Source organism: Gymnoscopelus braueri (assembly GCF_963280865.1).
Source record: "Gymnoscopelus braueri genome assembly, chromosome: 7".
NCBI lineage: Eukaryota > Metazoa > Chordata > Actinopteri > Myctophiformes > Myctophidae > Gymnoscopelus > Gymnoscopelus braueri.
Window position 1 is genome coordinate 9,981,293 of NC_137608.1, and position 22,542 is coordinate 10,003,834.

Below are 22,542 nucleotides of genomic sequence, written 5' to 3' on the forward strand. Positions count from 1 at the left end.
AAAAAATGGCCTGTTGTGTCAACCCAGACGAGAGTTTTCCCTTTTTTATGACCATTCCAGTTGTTATTGGATCTCTGTGCCGTGATTGAGCCCTGCGTTTTCCAATAAAACAGCGCGTCACCGTCGCCCTCTACCGGTCCCAGGGAAAGTCATCTTTATATAAAGTGCTTGTGATGCCAGCGCACGCATGCAGTCAGTGAGGAGAGGAGAGGAGCGATACACACACTCTCACACTCACTCACACACACGCACACACGCACGCACGCACCCCAAAAGAAGTCTGTCAAGCGCCCCAGACTGAAGCGCGCACGCACGCACGCACGCACGTACTCACTCACTCACACACACACACACACACACACATACACACTCACGTTTACGCACACACCTCGGCTCCTGGACCAGCTTAAAGAACTCAGTCAGCTCTCTCTCTATACTTCTAAACGATGCCCTCTTATTGCCTCGTCAGAGATATTGCTGTAGCTGACACGTCGTTTCGCGTCACTTTTCTTTATTGATAAAGGGATTAAAGTGAAGAAGGATCAGGGCAGCGACCACTATCTGAGTCCAGATGATGAGGAGGGGGATCAGATCAGAGATCATTCAGATCAAGTCATAGTTCTGTCGATATGAATTATGATCACAGCATCCAACGGACCCTAGCTGAACGTATAACGGTTTTCATGGATTGATTTGATATTTAACATTGTTTTTTTCAATCATTGGATTTCGTGGTTTTCCTCCTAAAAGAACCTTGTCTCCAAATACCAGTGGATTATTGGAAAGCGAAGGATTTTTTCGGAGGTTGCAGTTGCAGCTGTAACAGAGGATAATTTTGTTTTTTTTATTTCATTTTTCTTCGAGTTGAATGAGGAGGATATTCTTCACAGAAAGGAAATTATTACAGTTCATTTTTTTTTGGTTTTGCCAGGTGGAAATTAATTAATATCCCGACCGACTGGATTCTTTATTCATCTTTAGAATGAAGTCTCTCACTATGTGGATTTATCTGTCCGTGTTTCTGCTGCTGCTAGAAGGTGAGAATTATAACGAACGTGTCAATAAAGTCTTATTAACGTCAAGCGCTGTAGCCTACTTAATTACCGTTATTTGATGACTTAAATTCCTCCTAAATAAGTGCAGCTATATCAGCCCGAGGTGTCCAGACTGTCCGCTTTTACAATGGCTTGTATGGTTTATAATATAGATTATTCCCAAAATCTAGACCTGGATGATTCATTTGGTTTTGACCTCTCTTTAGTGCAATATATAGTGCAACAATTCCATGTTTAATAACCAGCTACAAAATGTATACTATAGCTATAATGTGTCCAGGTCAATGTATGAATAAAAAGCCAATATCTGCACATTATGAGATCAATAAAGCTGCCATAGAATGCCAAATAATGTGGCAACTAGTTAATAGCATATTTCTAGGTATTAAAGCTACAATGTAACTTTTATTATCGAGGTACAGGAGCGTTCCAATGTATTCACACTATCATCATGCTTGAGGAGAAATTGATCGTTTAGCCTTAATGATCATGATCAATCATCATCATCCATCACCATCATCAATCATCATCATCATCCTCATAATATGATCAAAGCGTTTATTCTTGCTGAGTGGCCCTGCGTCAGAGTTCACGACCTAAAATGTGCTGAATAATAATACTAACAGCATTTATTCCACACAGACATGAACTTCTTCTGATTATTAGTTTTTTTTTCTGACCAGCTTTTATTTTCCTCTGATGCCGATACAGCGTCTCTCTGTCTCTCTGGCTCCTCCAACCAAAGTGACCACAAGGTGTCGCTCTTGCCACTCCACTAATAATGTGTCTGGCGCAACCTTGGGTTTAGTTACAGGGGTCTGCAACGTCTTTTCAGGCCAAGGAAGGACCCCCTTAGCTGAGAGAGGAATTAAGCAGGGAGGAGGGACCCCCCCCCCCCCCACTACATATTGCAAAAAAAAACGTTTTCATACTTTTCAGACTTGTTTGATAGCACTGTCATAGTGTAGGATTCATTTGAATGTATTTAATGTATTATCAGACAGTTCACCACTTAAACCCTCAATACTTAGTCTGCTCCTTTCCCCTCCCCTACACCAAACCTTGTCGCCGAAAATATCAGATCTACAAGCTCACAACGCCTGGCTCTTGAGCTTGTAGATCTGATATTTTCGGCTTAATCTTCCCCTCCGAATAGGAATGCTATAGTTCAAGTGGTTAATGTAGTAAATATATATATATATATATATCACACAAAGATTTGGTGGCCCCCTCTGTAGTAACTCTGAGGACCCCTAGGGGTCCCGGACCCCCTGTTGAAGACAGTTTACTATGAAGCTGTGTGCATCTCTCTGTCTCTCTCTGTCTTTCTGTCTCTCTCTCTCTCTGTCTCTCTCTCTGTGTCTCTCTCTGTGTCTCTCTTTGTGTGACTGTGTGTGTCTCTCTGTCTCTGTCTCTGTCTCTGTCTGTCTCTGTCTCTGTCTCTCTGTGTCTCCCTCTGTCTGTGTCTCCCTCTGTCTCTCTCTGTGACAGTCTCTGTCTGTCTGTCTGTCTGTCTGTCTGTCTGTCTGTCTGTCTGTCTGTCTGTCTGTCTGTCTGTCTCTCTCTGTCTCTCTCTCTGTCTGTCTCTCTGTCTGTCTCTCTGTCTGTCTCTCTCTCTGTGTGTCTCTCTCTGTCTCTCCGTCTCTCTCTCTGTCTCTTGTCTCTCCGTCTCTCTCTCTGTCTCTCTCCGTCTCTGTCTCTGTTTCTCTCTGTCTCTGTCTCTCCGTCTCTGTCTCTCTGACAGAGCCTCTCTCTTTCTCTGTGTCTCTCTCTGTCTCTGTCTCTCCGTCTCTCTCTCTGTCTCTGTCAGAGAGACAGAGCCTCTCTCTCTCCGTCTCTGCGTCTCTGTGTCTGTCTCTCCGTCTCTCTCTCTGTCTCTCTCTGTCTCTGCGTCTCTGTGTCTGTCTCTCCGTCTCTCTCTGTCTCTCTATGTCTCTGCGTCTCTGTGTCTGTCTCTCCGTCTCTCTCTCTGTCTCTCTCTGTCTCTGCGTCTCTGTGTCTGTCTCGCCGTCTCTCTCTCTGTCTCTGTCAGAGAGACAGAGACAGAGAGAGACACAGAGACACAGAGACACAGAGACAGACAGACAGACAGACAGACAGACAGACAGACAGACAGACAGACAGACAGACAGACAGACAGACAGACAGACAGACACTCTCTCTCTCCCTCCCTCTCCCTCCCTCCCTCTCCCTCCTCCTCAAAACAGGATTACCTGAGACTAGGCTCTGTGGATTTTCACCCTGTCAACGTAGTGCAGAACGTATGGGATAATAAGCAAGCAGGTGCAGAGAAGCTGCTGGTTTATAAGCCTATAGAGAGAGGTCTTATTCAAATGCACCTTTCAAGAGATGAGAGAGGAAGATGTTTTTATGTTTTCTGCAATACCAGAAACTCAACAAAAAAAAGAAGTCTGCAGCAGCGTTGATTTCGTCCACTAAAACTATGAAGAAAAATGTTGGTCGATTACCTTTTTTCACTGACGAAAACAAAATAAAAACTAAGCTATGATGACTAAAACTAAGACTAAATATATTGACAATTTCTTCAAACAAATACAAACTAGACTAAAATGTTAGTGAGGGACTAGTGGAGAAGAGATCCAGTAGAACTAAAAGACAATATCCTTGGTTGCGCTCTGAAAATAGCAGATCTACAAGCTCGACGCGTTGTGAGCTTGTAGATCGGCTATTTTCAGCATGCAGCCAAGTGTAAAATCAGCCATTACGACGCCATCAAGGCACCGCCACAATACATTTTAGTCGACTAAGTCAATTGTAGATTTAGTCGGCTATAATCTGATGATATTTAGTCGACTAGAACTAGACTAACAGTAAAACATTTCAGATGACTAAAATATGACTAAATGGAATTTTGTTCAAAAGACTCAAAATTTGCTGTCAAAATCAACACTAGTCTGCAGCTCTATTTGTTTTGGCAGTTTTTTTTTAAATGGCAAAACGGTTCGATTATGAGCTGCAAATAAAAACAAAGCACAAGGTTGTTTGACTGTGTTCTCAGGTGAACAGAACACATTAAAAAAAGCAATATAAATCCTGTATAAAACTATAGCCGGAACATGGAAACAACAACAACAAGACCGTTTAGCTGGAGGAACAGAATCAGGCATTCATTGGCTCCTCATGTTATGCATGGTGTAACATGGATTATGTTTGTGTTTCATGCCTTCCTCTAACCCCTTCAGTCCGGGAACGCATCTGTGTCATTTTAAGAATTCTTTGGGCTATTCAAAAATAGCAGATCTACAAGCTCATAGATGAGCTATGAGCTTGTAGATCTGCTACTTTTGAAAAATCGTGAAAACGTGTGCAAATCTTTGAATAAATATATGTATTTTTTAAAAGAACATTTTTAACTCAAATCTTTGGTTCTGGGGGGTCCCTGGAACAACATATTTTGAGATGGGGGTCCGCGGCCAAATACATATCATTTTGGGGGGGTCCTTGACATGGAACAGTTTGAGAACCACTGATATTATAGCGACATACGTTTTTTGACGTAGACATTTTTAGAATCCCCAGAAGCAAAGATTTGAGTTACAAATGTTCGCTTTAAAAATACATATAGTCAAAGATTTGCACAAATGTTTCAGCCAGTTCTAAAAAATAGCAGATCTACAAGCTCATAGCGCGGCACTCGATGCCGCGCTATGAGCTTGTAGATCTGCTATTTTTGAAAAGCCCAAAGAAATCTTAAAATGACACAGATGCGTCCCGGTCTTAATGGGCTAAACCACCAGCACAGAGTGTGTGTGCGCGCGCGTGCACACACACACACACACACACACACACACACACACACACACACACACACACACACACACACACACACACACACACACACACACACACACACACACACACACACACACACACACACACACACACACACACACACACACACACACACACACACACACACAGCATGCTCAGCAAGGTCAGACAGATGCGGTTAGTGTGTTTGCCTTGGCTTGCATAGAAACAGGTAGGGAGATTTTTAGCATTTGGTTCAAGGGCATTTTTGGTCTGAAAGAAGAAGGAGGAGGAGGGTGGGCGTTGGTTGGGTGGGTTGTCAAAAGACATCAGACACACAGACAGACCTGCAGGTTTCTCCTCTCTGGTCGGAGGCCAGGTTATCTAACTGCAAGGCAACAGCAGCCAGTTGTCTCTGTCAACACTTTAGAAGCAATAATGGAACGGAGGATTAAATTATGCATGTTGACGTTATGCCTGGTGTATATTATACACAAACACAGATAAGCAGCAGACGTGCAAGTGCGCACGCGCCCACACACGCGCCCACGCACACACACATACATGCGCGTGCTCGCGCACGCACGCACGCACGCACGCACGCACGCACACACACACACACACACACACACACACACACACACACACACACACACACACACACACACACACACACACACACACACACACACACACACACACACACACACACACACACACACACACACACACACGCTGAGCCTATAAAATCAGCGATTCTCAAGGTTTTGAATTTCAAGGACCACCAGTTTGATGTGCGTTAGGGGCCACTGAACCCCATTTGATACCGCTGTTTTAGATCTCTGGGGACCCCCAATTTACACTGTCAAATCCTCGGTTGGTCATTTGACTCTGAGAGTTAACAAGTCTGTTAAGTACAGTAAAAATTAACAAGTCTGTATACAGTAAAAAAAAAGCTATGCTAAAAGGATAACACAAAAAAAGCCCTGTTGGTGGCTTGTTCCCATTGTGGCCCATTGTACTCAATTCATCAGTGGTGGTTCCCCCCGTACCCTTGACATAATGGTCTAAAATCTGCATCTTAACACCCAGTGGTGTAAAGTAACTAAGTACATTTACTTAAGTACTGTACTTGAGTCCAATTTTGAGGTATTTGTACTTTACTTGAGTATTTCCAACTTCCAATACTTTTACTTCTACTCCACTACACCTCAGAGGCAAATATTGTACTTTTACTCCACTACAATTATTTGAAAACTTTAGTTACTAGTTACTTTTCAGATATCAATTATTATATTATAAAACATGCATGAACCACTTTAGCCCTATTTCATACACAGGCTATTTGAAAATAGCAGATCTACAAGCTCACAACGCGTTGCATCGCGATGCGTTGTGAGCTTGTAGATCTGCTATTTTCAAACATTTCACTACTTTAATTTTCTGTACTTTAAGTACGTTTTGATGCCAATACTTGTGTACTTTTACTCAAGTAAATGTTTTATTCTGGACTTTTACTTGTAATAAAGTACTCCTACATTGCAGTATTGATACTCTTACTTAAGTAAAGAATTTGAGTACTTTTTCTACCACTGGTTAACACCCACATCCTCTCTTGCCCCCCCCCCCCCCCCCCCCCCCCCAAACCCAGATCGCTCTGCGAGCGGCGACGGCCCGGATGCCAACGGCGCCATAACCGCGCCTAGGCTCCGCCCAGCAGCAGGCGGAGTGGGTGGACTGCGTCGAGGCCAGCGAAATTGTGCAACCAGAACGCGCACTGCAGCTCCCGCTACCGCGTCATGCGCCAGTGCCTGGTGGGCAAGGAGAAGGACTCCATGCTGGACACCAACCGCGAGTGCCAGGCGGCCCTGGAGGTGCTGCTGGTCTCGCCGCTGTAACGACTGCCGCTGCAAGCGGGGCATGAAGAAGGAGCTGCAGTGTCTGCAGAGCTACTGGAGCATCCACATGGGCCTGACCGAAGGTAAGAGGACGGAGATTTAGCTTTCTTTTCTTTGCTTTCTTAATACCCCTTTTTTCTCTGGCCTGGCATGGCCAGACTAATATCACTGCGTAGATATTAGTCTGGAATCTCTGTGTGGAACCTGCATTTCAAAGGGGCGAATAAAAAAAAAATGCCTCTGGTGATAAACCCGCCCCATATTTTGCATACTGGGCCCCGATTGGTCCCTCGCTACTTCCAATCACAACTGAGCGGTGCCAGACCAAATCTGCAGAGGGGAAATTATTTTTTGCAAATGGCAGATTTGTCTGGTTTCCAGGCTACTTTTTTCTCCCCCAATGTAGTCGTTATGCCAATTAATTCCTCCCCACACACATGTGTGTGTTGTCACTGCCTGTTGTATGTCCTACTGATTCACCTGCCAGTGAGGGAGGAGGAGCCCCCCACCCGGGATGACGTAGAGAGCCACCGTCCTTACTCCTCCCGCCCCCCCACACTGCCGCCCCAGCCTGTAGGAAAACGGGCAGTGATCAACCTTTTACCCCCCCCCCCCCCCACCTTCCCCCTGGCTTCCCTCCCCCTGAACACGGGCCAATTGTGTTTGTACAAATGCTCGACAAAACCGGATGCACCGCGGTGGATTCGAAGTTTCGAACCCCCAGCCTCCGCGGTTGGTGGGGCAGGCACTTTACCCCAATGCACCATAGCACCCTAAGATGACTTTTCACCTAGGGCTGGGTATCGACTGGGTTTTATCTGATATACTGGTGCTAAACCGGTGTGGTTTAAAACGGTGCAGGTGCCAAGGCACATTTGAACACTGTTCAATGTACTAATGGAGGAGGCCTGGTTCCATTCTGAGAGACTGCTGTCAGTGCTGCCTTTACTTTGAGCTGATTCTAGATCATTACACAGCACTACCATACTGTACCTGTTCATTCTAGATCTAGATCATCACACTAGTTACAAAGCACTACAATACGGTACTATACGGTGTGGGTAGTATTGGACGTGGTGGTACTGGTTCTCTCTACTCAATCAAAATTTCACCACAGTTTTACAATTGACACATTTTAGGCATTTAGCAGACACTCTTGCATACATAGAATGCAGAGAGACAGTGTAGTGAGAGTGTAGTGCCTCGAGAAACTAAGATCACCAGGTAAACCAAGAACCTATAGCATCAGTTTTAAACAATATACTATCAAAATCATATTCTGTACATTGAAACTGTAGGATGGTAAACAATGAACCTAGCATCTGTTTGAATGACATCTAAATTCCTTTCAAATATTTTGGTCATGAAAGAACATGTGAATCCCTGCAACAATAAACCCCCCCCGCACCCACACGCTTTGACACGTAAACATACACGATAACACAGCACAATACAACATAAACACACAGTATTTATTCCCCTTGCGATGCATTCCCATGGCTATAGCGGCAAATGACAGCCTAATTAAAGGACAATAAAACGGTAACCAAAAACATGTGTGCATGGCCCACACATGTCCTGACGCCCCGTCCCCCCCCCACCCTGGGGGACGCTTGAGTATTTTAATGTTTATCTCAGTGTGGGGGATTTTTGGCACGCGTGTGAGTGTACCTCGGGGCGCCTCAAATCAAGTAACTTGTGCAATGGTTTTCTTTTGCTACAACAATCGGATTAAATAGAGGCTAAATCGTGTCAGAATAGCAGATCTGGTGTTATGATATGATGTATAAGTAACCATTCAAACTGGGAACTTGTGTAACCACTTTATCCAATATTTTATACTTTGGCTATTCAAAAATAGCAGATCTACAAGCTCATAGCGCGGCACCGAGTGCCACACTATGAGCTTGTAGATCTGCTATTTTTTGAAAAATCTAGATATTTTTTTTGCTAATCTTTAAATATATATATATATATATATATATATATATATATGTTTTTTTTTTTTTTTTCAAGCAAACATCTTTAACTCAAATCTTTGCTTCTGGGGGTCCCTGGAACAAATGGGGGTCCGCGGCCAAATACATATAATTTTTGTGTGGTCCTTGACATGAAAAAGGTTTTAAGCACCACTGATATTATAGCTACATACTTTTTTTCTTCAGAAAACTGTTAGAGATTTAGAAGACATCCCCACAATCCCCAGAAGCAAAGATTTGAGTTACAAATGTTCGCTTTAAAAATATATATATATTCAAAGATTTGTACACATTTTCACTTAATGTTCCAAAATAGCCAAAGAAATCTTAAAATGACACAGATGCGTTCCCCGGTCTTAATGGATTAAACATTAAGTCACTGACTGGGTTGCAGCTTGTGCTTTGCGTCTCTGTGCAAACCCTCTGTAGTTTGTCGTGAATCTTAGTTTTGTTTAAATGGTGTAGTAAAAAGTGCAAATGCATAAACTGGCTGGCTCCTTGGTGTAAAGAGGATTACTGCTGTTCGGTTTCTTGCTTTACGCCTGTACGATTGATCGTGCAGCCGGATGAGATGAATTTGCAACGAGATGTGTGTGGAGAGAGAGAGAGAGAGAGAGAGAGAGAGAGAGAGAGAGAGAGAGAGAGAGAGAGAGAGAGATGATGAGAGAGAGAGAGAGAGAGAGAGAGGAGCGCGACATAGCATGGAATGTGAAATGCAGTATGGAAAGTAGCAGCCAGCACGTCTATGTGAATATGCAGAGATGATGTTGTTTTTTTGTATGAATAATGTGGACATTTGTATTCATGCTTTTGTTCACACACAACAATATCACTCCAGTTGTTCAGACAAAGAACTAGCAAAAAAATCACATGTTTCTCACTAACATGAGCCACTTCCATATTTTGGGCATGTTATAGGATATCATTTGTATATCATTTCCCAAAATGTGAAAGATTTCACACATTTCAAAGATTTCACTTTTTATTTGATATATTTTTAGAAATATTCGAAAAATTTTGCGGAAAATAGCAGATCTACAAGCTCACACAACACATCACAGTGAGATGCGTTTGTGAGCTTGTAGATCTAGATCTACACTTTTGCTATTGTTCATACATCATTACTATGGGGCTTAATGGTTTGCTTGTGCAGTGATTCCAGCTTGTAACCAGATGTAACAATGTTATAATTTCTATACAAACTGTGAAAGATTACATGTCTATGTGTGAATGTATAACACATGCATTCTATAAATATTGAATTTGTACATATACTGTATGTATACAAAGCTCATTCCATTTGTCATTGAACATCCAAGATAGATAAAGAACCAGTGGTAGAAAGTAACATTTACTCAATTAATGTACTTAAGTAAAATGTTGAGGTATTTTTACTTTACTGGAGTATTTCCAATTTTCAGTACTTTTACTTCTACTCCACTATTGTACATCTCAGAGGCAAATATTGTACTTTTACTCCACTACAATTATTTGTAGTGGAGTATTATGAGTACTGCAATTATTATGAGTAAAAAGCTCATTCCATTTGTAATTGAACATCCAAGATAGATAAAGAACCCAGTATGGTTCCTCAAGTAAAGATGGTAATGATCACACCTCATTAACGTTGGCCCTTTACCTCTTATGCCCCTCTCAGAGAGACCCCCCCCCCCCCCCACCTCCCACCCCTCGGTGAAAAAAATGTATGCTTTTGTAGCTCTCTCCAAGGTAATGGAGCCATAATGGGATTACATTAGGTATAAGACCCGTTATGGGAGGAGGAGTGCTATTGGTTTTTCACCTAAAGTGTTCCATATTAACATATTATTAGGTTAGGCGGGCCCCACGGCTCAACGGTCCTTATGTGTCCACTTATGCAGGGGGGGGGGGGGGGGGGGAGATATAAGATAGCACTCTTGTGGAAAGAAACCTCGAAAACTGTATGGTCCGCTCAACGGAGGGAAAAGGTTCTGTATAGCTAGCACAGTCTTGCGGAGCACGCCACACCAAACGTGTTGCTGCGGTGTACCTGCATGTACGAGTGACAAATATCACATCCCTGATCCAACGCCTACAACCCCTCCCACTCACTCAGATCAGCTAACACAAGGGAAGCTGTCTGAACGTTCCCTAAAACATCCGGGACAAAGCTCCACACGTCCCAGACTCTTTTCCCTTTTCTGGCTCCCGAGCTGGGGAACAAACTCCCATTGCGTTTAGAACTGCAGACTCAACTCTCAATCTTCCACCGTAATCTGAAGACTCACCTCTTCAGTCCACTAAAATGTATTTTGCCGGGCCTAGATGGCGTCTTAATGGTTGATTTTACCACTTGGTTGCATGCTGAAAATAGCAGATCTACAAGCTCACAATGCGTGGCAGCTCGACGCGTTGTGAGCTTGTCGATCTGCTATTTTCAGAGCTCACCACCCGAGCGCAACCAAACATAAAATGACTTGTCTTTTAGTTCTACCGGATCTCTTCTCCACTAGTCCCTCCCTAACATTTTTGTCTAGTTTTTATTTGTTGACGAAATGATCAATATATTTAGTGTTAGTTTTAGTCATCATAGCTTAGTTTTTATATCGTTTTTGTCAAGTGAAAAAAGGTAGTCGACGAGCATTATTCTGTCATAGTTTTAGTCGACGAAATCAACACTGCTGGACTGTCACTCTGTGCTTGGGGAATGGGCAGAGAAGACACAAAGGTCTAGTAGGTCTAGGATAAAAAATGAGCTAAGGACGAGAATGACACAGAGGACAACCTGAACCTGCTGTCACTCACGGACATTGAATCAGAACTTGCCCGGGGGGGGGGGGGGGGGGGGGAAGGCTGGGACTTTGATGAATTCATGAATGACTTCTCTTTTAAAGAAGTCCAGAAGAAAGTCTGTGATTTCCCAGAGGATATTATACCTTTTTCTTCCCTCGCTGGTGAGATACTTTATCTGTTTACTATTCAGATGACCTGGGGTTCTGACTGTGGTCTTATTTAAATTCAGGTGTGTGTGTTTGACTCCTAATTAGCATTAGACTCCATGTATTTAGTTTCCCCTATACGACGGTGGTCTTGTTTTTTGTTTAAGTGAGATGTGCAGGATTTTTGGAAATATGCTACACCAGAGGCGATGCAACTTTGATGATGGAGAGGGCCCCTATATTCCCACACTCACTCCAGAGGGCCACACTGCATATACTGTCGGGGCAGAAACCTCTTATCTCCGTATTTAAACTTTTTTTGTAAATGAATGCCGTACCTCGCCATTCATTTTGTTAGGTATTAAAAGGGTCTTAAAAGTCCTCCAATTGTCACTATACTGACATATGGGGACCCCCGCCAAAATCATTGTGGGGACCTCCCTGGAGGTCCCGCCCCACAGGTTGAGAGCCACCGATTTATGGAAGGATGATTGTTATTGGTTTTGTGACGAGTTTGTGTCCAGGTGCCGTGGTTACGTTTAATCCATCCATTGCTAATACTATTCAATTCAATTTGTGCTTTATAAAATGCATTAAACACCACAACATAACTTCTATGAAAAAATAATGGCTGATCTACAAGCTCACAGCGCATCGCATCGCAACACATTGTGGAGCTTGTAGAGTGTCTGTCCTCGGTGTAAAATGTGCTGGTTCAGTATAGCTATACGCTTCCCCTGGTTGCAAAGATCACGCTTCTGTTAGACTTTATGGATATGCTGGCCTTGAGTCACAGCAAAGTAATAAATAAATATAATGTAGACCATTACATAATGGCAAACCTTTCTGACATGAAGTGCCATGTTTTTATGTTCTTATAGTTAGAGATGCACTGATACCATTTGCTCCTTCCCGTTTCGCCATTCAGATCCCCATAACTAAAGTACCTATCCCATAATTGGGGTCCAGGACCCTCAGGGTTCCTTGAGGGGGGTTTCCAAATGGACTTTTACAAGTCTGTAACTCCTGAGAGTGTACAAATGGAACCAAATATTTTGGTTCCATTTGTACACTCTCAGAGTTATGGGGGTCCTTGAAATTAAAAAGTTTTGAGAACCACTGATCTAGGAATGAATAATGGATACAAATCAATTATAGTTAATGTGCAGCTCAAAGTTAGTAAAATAATAATGTAAATTGTAGGCTACAGTAAGAATATAAATCAGTAGTGCAACATAACAAAAATGGACCTGTAAATGAAATCTTATCTTGATTGTCTAAATATATTTATTTATATGTTTTAGGGCTGGGGACTTTAACTGATTAATTTCGATTAATTAATTACAGAAGAAATAACACGTTACCTGAATCTCTGAATATTCCTACAATTGCTGCACTTTATGGTAAAACTTGCACTGAGCTGTTGGTCTGTTTAGTACCACCCTTGATACAAAAAAATATATATTTTGTTGCTTAAACTTATGTATTCACTCATTGATTCAATCATATACCAAAATATGTTTTAATTGAAAAAAAATTGCTTCTCAGGTCAAATATTGATATGTGAGTAAACATACGATTAATTTCGATTAATTAATTACGAAGCCTCTAATTAATTAGATTCATTTTTTGTATCGAGTCCCAGCCCTCATTTTTTTTGGTTTACGGGATCACGGACACCTGGACACAGGTCGAACGTGGGGCCCTCCTTGTTTTCCCTGGTGGCCTCTCTCTACTCTACCCATTCAGCTATGGCCGCCCTCCCCAAAGTGGCCTTTAGCGCAACCCGCCCACTCTAACAGAAGTGGCTAAATCAGTTTGCACTCAAGCTGCAGGCACTGCAGAGCTTATCAATAAAAAATAATAGCACTATGTCCTCTCTTTTCTCCTCTGTCTGCCCGTCAGCGTTCGTTCTACCTGTTCGTCTACGTGTTCACTCTTTGCCCGTGCTTTTCCTTCCCTGCATTAGACAAAAAAAGCAGTGGTGGAAAAAGTACTAACATGTTTTACTTATAAGTAAAAGTATCAATACTGCTAGAAATCCTCTGTTAAAAGTAAAAGTCCGGAATTCAAAATGTACCTGAGTCAAAGTACAAAAGTATTGGTATCAAAATGTACTTAAAGTACCAAAAGTAGAAAGTACTCATTATGCAGAATGTCCCATGTATGCAATCGGTTTTGAAAATAGCAGATCTACAAGCTCACAATGCGTCGCATCGATTCGCGACACATTGTGAGCTTGTAGATCGGCTATTTTCAAATGGCCGAAATCTCTAGGGTTTAAGTGCCAAATATATGAAACAATATTATAGAATGAGAATACAAGAGTGGATGTAATATTTTATTTTATTTTGGCGTTCAGGCTCTGCTACATTTTTTTCTCCTGCTCAGCATAATTAAGACAACCATCATTAACCTTTAAGAGCAGGGAGATAGATATATAACTAGAAAATGTGCTCCTCGGAGCACAAGTCTCCGCCAGCAGACTATAGCAATTATATTATCATAGCAATAACTAATGAGATACAGTAGAGTAAAAGATATATACTGTAGTTAAATAAAAAGGTGTATGTTAAAGAAATATTTATTTAAAAAAAAATGATTTAAAAATCAAGAGTCTGAAGAGATGTTCTCTTCAGACTCTTCTACTTTTTCTTCCAGAGATTGTAGCAATCTTTGCTGTGTCATATTGTAAGCATTCATGGCTAGTCTTCGTCTTTTGTCATTTAGCGATTTTTTGTCTCTGATTAATTTCATTCTTTCTTTATGATTCTTAGCTCTGTTTAATTGAAGCAATGCTTTGTTTACATTGAAGCAATCTATCATATGGGAGTCGTCATAATTGACTGGTTTGTTCAAATACTTGTCTGTCTTCTTCATCTTCATTGTCTTGAACAGTTTCAGCAGTTGATTGGTGTGTTTGATCAGCTTTGGCCTTCTGCGCCTTTGTTTGACCAATGTTAGGTGTTCTCAGAGGGACACACACACGTCACGGACGGGTGATATGGACTAGAAGATACTGTTCCAATCAAGACTGATTGATCCTGTCTTACCTCGCTTCAAAAACGTAAACAGTTTTTTGAAGTGACACACCTATTTATAGAATTGTATTTCGTCATGCATTCCTCTAGCCAATCAAAGGCATTGGTGTCAACATATTAATACGTATTAAGATTTCGGTCTTGTTGTGGGATCAATTCAACTCTAGTCCTCTTCTGTGTTACTGTTGTAGATGAGTATGCTTTCTTAGCTTTGGCCTTCTGCGCCTTTGCTTGACCAATGTCAGGTGTTCTCAAAGGGACACACACACGCACGGACGGGTGATTTGGACTAGAAGATACTGTTCCAATCAAGACTGATTGATCCTGTCTTACTCGCTTCAAAAATGTAAACGGCTTTTTGAAGTGACACACCTTTTTATTATAGGATTGTATTTCGTCAGCGTCCCTCTAGCCAATCAGAGACATTGATGTCAACATATTGACACGTTATTAAGAGTTCGGCTTTGTTGTGGGATCATTTCAACTCTAGTCCTCTTCTACGTTACAATTGTAGATGAGTATGCTTTCTTAGCTTTGGCCTTCTGCGCCTTTGCTTGACCAATGTTAGGTGTTCTCAGAGGGAAACACACGCACAGACGGTGACTTGGACTTACTGAAGGTACTGTTCCAATCAAGTCTGATTGATCCTGTTTTACCTCACTTCAAAAAGTAGGGGCTTTTTGAAGTGACACACCTATTTATAGAATTTTATTTCGTCACGCGTCCCTCTAGCCAATCAGAGGCATTGGTGTCAACAACTTGACACGTGTCATGTGGAGCTTGCCCAATGTTAGCTTGGCTAACAATGTTTGCTCACACAAAGCGAAAACATATTCTCCACCTTCGGCGGAGACAATAACAACCCCCCATGGGGAACAGAACTAATATAGCAGAGCCCACTGGTGGTGCTGGGTGTGGTGGTGGGAGAAAACTCTGCATGACAACACCTATGAAACACAAAGCAGACAGAACACAGATGAAGGTGAGCTTAAATAACCCGCCCGATTGGACAGCTGACTGCCACGTCAGAGTATGACGTACTGTATGGGTCTGCATGACGCTGTAAACAGCCCCATAGAATCAATCTCTCTCTCTCTCTCTCTCTCTCTCTCTCTCTCTCTCTCTCTCTCTCTCTCTCTCTCTCTCTCTCTCTCTCTCTCTCTCTTCTCCTCTCTCTCTCTCTCTCTCTCTCCTTCTCTCTCTCTCTCTCTCTCTCTCTCTCTCTCTCTCTCTCTCTCTCTCTCCTCTCTCTCTCTCATATCTGCCAGAACTAACTCGCAGGCTACGTATAATTTTTGTAATAATAATCAAATTAAAAAGTAGCTAGTAACTAAAGTTTTCAAATAACTGTAGTGGAGTAAAGTACAATATTTGCCTCTGAGATGTAGTAGAGTAAAGTCCGGCTTTTTTTCAAAGTTACTGGAGATGCTATTATTTGCCGTTGTTGCGACTCTTTAAGCGTTTGAGCGAAAACTTTCCTGTTTTGTCCACAAACGATTTTTAAAGTGGCTTATAGCAGCGCTTTGGGGGAGCAGGTCTGTTGGGAATCCAGCCTTTCGTGTTTGTTTCCAGAGAAGGATGTTATACACGGATTGTTTCCAGTTAACTCATTTAGACCGGGGGACGCATCTGTGGCATTTTCAGATTTCTTTGGCTATTAAAAAAATAGCAGATCTACAAGCTCATAGCGCGGCACCGAGTGCAGCGCTACGAGCTTGTTAGATCTGCTATTTTTGAAAAATCTTCACAATTTGTGCAAATCTTTGAATATATTTATATTATTCAAAGATTTGTAACTCAAACTTTGCTTCTGGGGATTCTACAAATGGCTTCTAAATCCTCTTCTAATTTATAACAGTGGTTATCAAGGACCCCCCAAATTATATGTATTTGGCTGCGGACCCCCATCTGAAAATATGTTGTTCCAGGGACCTGCCAGAAGCAAAGATTTGAGTAAAAAATGTTTGTAATGTAAAGAAATATTTATATTCAAAGATTATTTTTCTTCCAAAATAGCAGAGAGTGCCGCGCTATGAAGCTTGTAGATCTGCTACTTTTTAATAGCCCAAAGTATAAGATAATGGTTAAAGTGGTTACACACAGATGCGTTCCCGGTTTTACTGGGTTAACAAAAGGCTGCTTGACTGCACAATGGATCGTGATTAGATTAAAGCTGCACCGTAAGAGCTTTTTGGTCCGCGTTCTCGTTGAAGCTGCTGTGGGGTTTTATCTCCCAAGGCGATGGGGCCAAAGACAGGACAGGACACCACTGTGAGGACGTTCAGCGCCGACCAGCGGGGGGAACAAACACCCACACTCCATCTGTGAAGGGCAATGCTGTGTAGGGCAGGGCAGGCAAAAGGGTCTCTCTCCCAGTGGTGTAAAAGTACAATTTCAAGGTATTTTTTAGGATGTCCCGGCCTCCCGAAGTCCCGATATTATCGTACCGATATTAGAAATAAAAATGTAATATCGGTATATGTAATTATTGTTTATTTTTTTTTACTGTATGTGTGTGTGTGATATCAAATGTGAGCTTACCATAATCACAGTAATCCTTAGACATATTCCATCATATTCAAGGGCTTTTGCAGAGAAATGATGACAGACTCCAGTCACTTTCAATTAGAGCAGGTGTGTGTGTGTGTGTGTGTGTGTGTGTGTGTGTGTCTGCGTCCAGCTGACGCTCGTTGATGCTCGTTAATGTTGTGGGCATCAAGGCGATTATGCTTCTGCACTGTCAAATAGGCAACAGCTAATCTAAGATTAGTGAGACTCATTCAAATGACCACCAGTGAGTTCCGGGACTCACTTCAATGAAAACCTAAACCTGTATATTATATTAGATTGATTAGATATTATATTGATAAATAGCTATTTGATTTTATTAAATATGTGATGTTGTTATCTGACAATTAGTTGACTGCATATATCGGTATATTGGATATCGGTTTAAAAAGTCAATATTGAACATCCCTAGTATTTTTACTTTACTGGAGACAGTATTTACAATTTTCAGTACTTTTACTTCTACTCCACTACATCTCAGAGGCAAATATTGTACTTTTACTCCACTACAGACAGAGACAGAGAGAGAGAGAGAGAGAGAGAGAGAGAGAGAGAGAGAGAGAGAGAGAGAGAGAGAGAGAGAGAGAGGGGTGTGGAAAGAGACTTAGTCACAGAGACAAATTAGACACTACAGACAAGGGTGGGGGGGGGGGGGGCAGTGGGGGAGGGAATAGAGAAGAAGGAGATAGAGAGACAAACAGAGTAAAAGCGACACACAGAGAGCAGAAGGAGGGCCTGGAGATCATCTGTGTCGCTATGTTTTACTTGAACTCATGTCAGGGACCCTCTCTCTCTCTCTCTCTCTCTCTCTCTCTCTCTCTCTCTCTCTCTCTCTCTCTCTCTCTCTCTCTCTCTCTCTCTCTCTCTCTCTCTCTCTCTCTCCTCTCTCTCTCTCTCTCTCTCCCATCATCAGCCCGGTGAGTGGCGCCGCTGCCATGAGCAGCTGGCATGGAGAACGGCTTCACGGATCACCTCACAGGAATGCGGGGCAGGTGGGGTGGTGGAGGTGGGTGGGGGGGGGGGAGGTTGGAGGGAGGAGTGCGCTCCGGTGTGTGTGTGTCCCGCATGTCGAAACAACCATGTACGTTATAATGGCTTCGCTTTTCTTTACGTGGCGTGGCATCAGTGGCAGACAGTGGTGTAAAGTAACTAAGTACATGTACTCAAGTACTTTATTTAAGTACAATTTTGTGGTATTAGTACTTTACTTGAGTATTTCCAATTTCCAATACTTTTGCACTTTTTACTCCACTACAATTATTTGAAAACTTTTAGTTACTAGTTTTTGTAGATCTGGATTATTATTGCAAAACACGCATTACCCACTTCAGCCCTATGTACATTTCGGCCATTTGAAAATAGCTGATCTACAAGCTCACAATGCGTCGCGATGCATTGTGAGCTTATCTGCTATTTTCAAAAGATTTGAAGCGCTCCACCACAGCGTTTCACCGGTGTGTCCCCCCCGCATGTGGAAACACCCAAGTGTACGTTATAATGACTCTGCTTGTCTTGACGTGGCATATGGCACTTGACAGCAGTGTCAGACGTGTCGCCATCCATAATGGCTCACGTGTGGCTGACAGCCAGGGGCATGCCGGTCCCCTGGATTCACCCCCCCCCCCCCCTCATCCCCTCATCGCCCAGTGGTTCACGCCCCGTTCCGAAGCACAGCGGCGCACGTTGCACAGAGTGACAGCAGGGTCTGAATCATGTCAAACAGCTATGACATGCGTTGAAGGCAGCATGAGCTCAGTTCGGGGCTCTCCCCAGGCTGGTAGAGGTGAGAGTAGCGCCCAGGATTACAAGCTTAGGCATTGGCACTGGGTGAAAAATTGGGTTTCAAAATCGTGGGATAAATATTTTTAAGGAGAAAAAAAAACTGCAAAAGTGTCAGATACAGTATAGGCCTACACTTAATGCAACCTCTATACAGTATACTGTATATACAGTATACTGTAGGCTACATTGGGAAATGTTGACTGATTTGTATTGGAAAGTTTTGATGGAGGCTTGATCAGTCCATCAGGTCTAATGAAAGTATATATTCTTTTGTATTTTTTTTGTATTTTTGGGGGGGCCTGAGAGTAAATCTCATCAAATGGTGGGTCTGTGGCTCAAATGCCGAATAAATAATGGACCTTGATATGAATATGAAAAACCACAGACTTAGAGTATAATACATGTACAATAAGAGCTGGTCTTGTGGTTAGAATGTCCACCATGAGAGAGAGAGGTCGGGGTTCAATCCCGGCTCAGTCATACAAGAGACTATAAAAAACGGTATACAATAACTCCCTGCCTATAGCACTCAGTCAGCATGAAGGGTTGGATTGGGGGGTAATTCCCTGTGACATACAATGTACTATTAGCATCATGTCCGGGGGGATGTACTTGTGCATCACACTGCAAACCCCTTCGGAAACAGAGATGGACTCCTGACCTGAGCTACATGGCTCGGGAGAAGTCGTTTCCCAAAGCTGCTTACATATAAACGTATATGCTCCATCTCTCCAATAAATATATAGATGGATATTATGTGCACACTATCAACAGTGATTATGACACTGATGTACAGTGTCAGTCGGCCTTCAACAGTGGGGTTTTGAAAGTAGCCGATCTGCAAGCTTACAACACGTCGCGTGGCGGAGCGTTGTGAGCTTGTAGATCGGCTAGTTTTGCTACTTTTATGTGACATGTTTGTACGACGAACTAGGGCATACATTTATAACAAAGTTGAAATAAGGGAGATAATAGGACACAGCGACGATAACAAGTAAAATATTGCCGCTGTCGGGCAGACACCTATTATCTCCAAATTCTAACTTTTTGTGTTTTTTCGTAAATTAACGCCCCTACTTGATCATACTACATAGCGCCACACAAAAGTATCAAAAGTTGCAGCTCGAAGCCGCGTTTTGAGCTTGTAGATCTGCTACTTTTGCTCATTTTGAATTTGAATCATGAAAAGTAACAGGTTTGGACATATGAGGTTTTAAAATGTTTTTCAAAATAGTAAAAAATGGTTAATAAGTTTAGGGATAGAGAAGATAGGCCCCCTAGTCCAATGTTAACAGTTCACAAAAGTTCTCCTCAACAGGCATCTGTCATGGTTTCTGTATCGTACGTCCCAGTAGTCCACAGTGTGCAAATGGACTCATTGATCCCAGAACAGAGCGGGATAACAGAACATATGGGGGTTGAATGTGGAGCCTGATGAAAACCAACCGTCCCAGTCGCTGTGTGGGAGTCAAACGGGAAAAAAAAGATTCCAAAAGCTCTTTCTTCAGAAGGTTAAAACAGCATTGCTTTGTGGTTTGTGCTTGGCGTTGATTTTACCCCTATGAACGGCATTCAAACAGCCATGACTTCTTAACGGTTGGCAGAGAGGTTTAGCCAAACGTCGACCTCAGTTATTCAGGTTCTGTATGTTGTTTTTTAACCCATTAAAACTGGGAAAGAATCTATGTCATTTTAGATTTTAGCTATACATTTATATTAATATAGCAACGTTTTTCAGAAAACTGGATTTTGAACATTTAGAACAATAGTGGCTCTCAAAAATAACAGATGTACAAGCTCACAGTGCGTCACTTCGTGCCGCGATGCAAGCTTGTACGTCTGCTGTTTTTGAATTTTTGTGTTTGAAAAAACACAATTCTTCTCTTCTGGGGGTCCCTGGCACAAAACATTTTCAGATGGGGGTCTGGGACCAAATACATGATTTCTTTGACACAAAAAAAAATAAAACGTTTGAGAACTACTCATTTAGAAGGCATTTGTAGAATCTTTCGATGAATTGAGTACAAAGGACCCCAATGGAAACAAGCTATAGTGTTTTCTCTGGTGTAAAACCCTCATATCAGACCTTGTATTGAACTGTACGTACTTCCCTGTGCTTGTCTTTGCAAACTGTTATTAAAGTATTCAATCAATCAATCAATGGACCTCAGGTCTTAATGAGTTAACGGTTCAGCCAACGTTTCACATCAGTTATTCAGGTTGTGTAAGTTGTTTTAATGGTGGTACTGCGCTAAACGGAAGAGAAAAACCTTTATGTATGTGGTCTAATATCCTCATATGGTCCAAAGCTGTGAAAAGATAATGAGATTGATGTATGGTCCTTTTTATGAACCTGCCTAGTTTACCACTTAAACCCTATATCATAGGACTTCAATGGGTGGTCTGGGACCCCTAGAGGGTCCTCAGGGGCTGGCAAAACATTTGTATGATAATAACTCTTTCTTTTTTTTACCCTATAGCATTCCTATTCTGAGGGGAAGATTTGCCGACAATAGCAGACGCTTTGTGAGCTTGTAGATCGGCCATTTTCGGGAGGAGAAGATTTGGTGAAAGGAGCACACTAAGTACAAGAGCCAAAGGTCAAGTTCACTATGTATTGAGGGTTTAAGTGGTTAAATGTCACATTAACATGAATCCATCATATTTATAGAAACTATAAATTGTGTAAACAAACAAAGCAAAACAAGAACCTTAATTTATACAACACTGATGACAGTGCTGTCAAACAAGTCTATAAGCTAACTATAAAATCTATGAAAAGGTTTAATCTGCAACACAATCTTCTATCTACAATATGTAGTGTATGTGTGTGTGTGTGTGTGTGTGTGTGTGTGTGTGTGTGTGTGTGTGTGTGTGTGTGGTGTGTGTGTGTGTGTGTGTGTGTTGTGTGGGGGGGGGGGTCCCTGCTTCATCTCTCTCTCTCTCTGCAAAGGGGTCCTTGACCTGAAAAACGTTAAAGACTCCCTGCCATATAGTTTGTTGACAGGGGTCCCCCAGGGATCTATCCTTGCATTTTTCAGAAACTTTCAAAAGAACATGGCCAATCTACAAGTTCACAGCACGTTGCATCGGGTCCATTCGGTGCCCTGGTGGTGGGACCCCCAGACCAGACATTGAGAACCGCTGCACTATATAGACCACACACAATGTGAGAGAGAAGAAGAGACGTTTATACTGGTGGTGGGGGGGCTTTGAAAAACAACGTTTGGTTCAAATTGACACGCTAAATGTGAATTTAAAATGAAATATTCCCCAGACAGCAGCCAGTGGGGCTTCTTTCTATAAATGTTGTGAGCAGCTCAACTGAGTGATCCATTTGGGTGGGGCTACCATCCATCCATCCACCTGAAAAACCCCTGCATGGAAATGACAATCACACACACGCAAAATCACCTGCTTTTCAATAGTCACGATTTAAATTCTTTTATTCTTAGAATAATCTGGTTTTCTCACGGAAATTATGCAAATGTTTCCCGAGATGAAACGCTTTAACTGAAACCGTATGTGAC

General features: G+C 42.2%; 1 protein-coding gene across 1 annotated transcript in view; it reads left to right on the plus strand.

Annotated features, from left to right (window-relative positions):
* Window positions 1–997: 997 nt before the first annotated feature.
* Window positions 998–22,542, plus strand: part of LOC308088881 (GDNF family receptor alpha-2-like) — a gene marked incomplete at its 5' end in the record, with an annotated part of 253,642 nt that continues 232,097 nt past the window's right edge. Inside the window, 4 exon segments of the mRNA XM_080433467.1 lie at window positions 998–1,037; window positions 6,533–6,582; window positions 6,584–6,721; window positions 6,723–6,807. Coding sequence (XP_080289593.1) covers window positions 998–1,037; window positions 6,533–6,582; window positions 6,584–6,721; window positions 6,723–6,807 — 313 coding nt within the window.